At 36.4% G+C, this 1711-nt stretch overlaps 1 protein-coding gene across 1 annotated transcript in view; it reads left to right on the top strand.

Annotated features, from left to right (window-relative positions):
• Positions 1-1711, top strand: part of LOC107553323 (ecto-NOX disulfide-thiol exchanger 2-like) — a 273927-nt gene that overhangs the window by 223659 nt on the left and 48557 nt on the right. The window contains exon 7 of the mRNA XM_016235520.1: positions 1322-1478. Coding sequence (XP_016091006.1) covers positions 1322-1478 — 157 coding nt within the window. The remainder of the gene's footprint in view (positions 1-1321; positions 1479-1711) is intronic.

A 1711-nucleotide genomic window follows, 5' to 3' on the forward strand; every position in this document is an offset into this window, starting at 1 on the left:
AACAATGAGAGGTGAACCACTGCAGCATGAGGTATTTCAGCAGTTATGCCAAGTCCACTGTTATACTGCAGAATTGGGCTACTTTTATACTTTTGCTGCAGGTTGTTCCTTTAGTTCTTTTAGATTTCGACCGAGGCAGAACCCACTGGAAGGAGGTTTTGACCCCCCCACCAGAAACCGAATGGGCTAGTTTTAGTTGTGATTGGGCTAGGTTTGAGTACCAATTGGGGTGGCTTTGTTACATAGACCTGGCAACCCTGTATGCATCTTAGGGTGTGGTCACATTTGTGACCCTGGACCACAAAACCAGTCATAAGGGTCAATTTTTTCATCTCAAAGCTGAATAAATAAGCTTTACATTGATGTATGGTTTGTTAGGATAGGACGATATTTGGCTGAGATACAACTATATAAAAATCTGGAATCTGAGGGTGCAAAAAAATCAAAATATTGAGAAAATCATCTTTAAAGTTGTCCAAATGAAGTTCTTAGCAATGCATATTACTAATCAAAAATTAAGTTTTGATATATTCACAGTAGGAAATTTACTAAATATCTTCATGGAACATGACCTTTACTTAATGTCCTAATGATTTTTGGCATAAAAGCAAAATCTATCATTTTGACCCATACAATGTATTTTTGGCTATTGCTACAAATATACCCCAGCGACTTAACACTGCTTTTGTACTCCAGGGTCACATTTGCGAAACTTCACAGGTGTAATTTTGCAGGCAAAGTAGCGCCATTGTCCATAGTCAGTAATGTAGCGATTCATGAAGCACAGATACTCAAGGCCAGTTCCAGACTAAGCAGCTTTATATCAGGAAATGCAGTGAAAAGTTGAAGAAACTTGAATTAAATCTGAAATATTTTATCTCACGTGTCCCTCACTTAAAATACCACATTGTGTGGATTCCTATTGAAACAATTGCATTTCGCCTGCAGAATTCCGCTGTAGAAACCTTTATTAACATAAAACTCACAGCCTAACATAAGCAGATGCTATATGTCATACAGAGCTGTTCCATGCATATTCCAATTCATTGTCATTGTTTTCTGGGCAAATCCTTTCGATGCAAATGAGGCTCTTTATAGAATGAATCAGACTCACAAACATTGGCTAAAGCAGTCGTCATTGTGCGTTTAAAGCAAAAAAAACATGACACTATTAAAACATAAACAGGATTTTATTTAAGATGAATGTTTATGAATGTTTTCTAGTGATCATGGCAACCATAAAGAATCATTTTCGGCTTTGTAAAGAGTCGATTCATGAGGCTCAGAAGAGTGTATCAAATCATGGTATTCTGTCTTCCAGATCCAGCCGAGGTGGCCAGAGAACGCCACAGAGCAGCTCATTGTGGAGGTGTTTGAACAGTGCGGGAGTATCATCGCCATCCGCAAGAGCAAGAAGAACTTCTGTCACATCCGTTTCGCTGAGGAGCACACAGTGGACAAGGCCCTCTTCCTGTCAGGTACATGATCGGGAGGATTTTCTTGTGTCACTGCAACACCAACAGTTGCTCTATTTGAGAATGTTTTTATTTATTTAAATATGGACATATATGTGAAAATAAAAATCATATAAAAAGTAATAATATTTAAGAATAGTTTAAATGACTATAATATATATTTACATAAATAAATATAATATATATATATATATATATATATATTTTTTTTTTTTTTTTTTTTTTCACGCTCCTAT

Source organism: Sinocyclocheilus grahami, unplaced genomic scaffold (genome assembly GCF_001515645.1).
Source record: "Sinocyclocheilus grahami isolate Dianchi unplaced genomic scaffold, SAMN03320097.WGS_v1.1 scaffold470.1, whole genome shotgun sequence".
Lineage (NCBI taxonomy): Eukaryota > Metazoa > Chordata > Actinopteri > Cypriniformes > Cyprinidae > Sinocyclocheilus > Sinocyclocheilus grahami.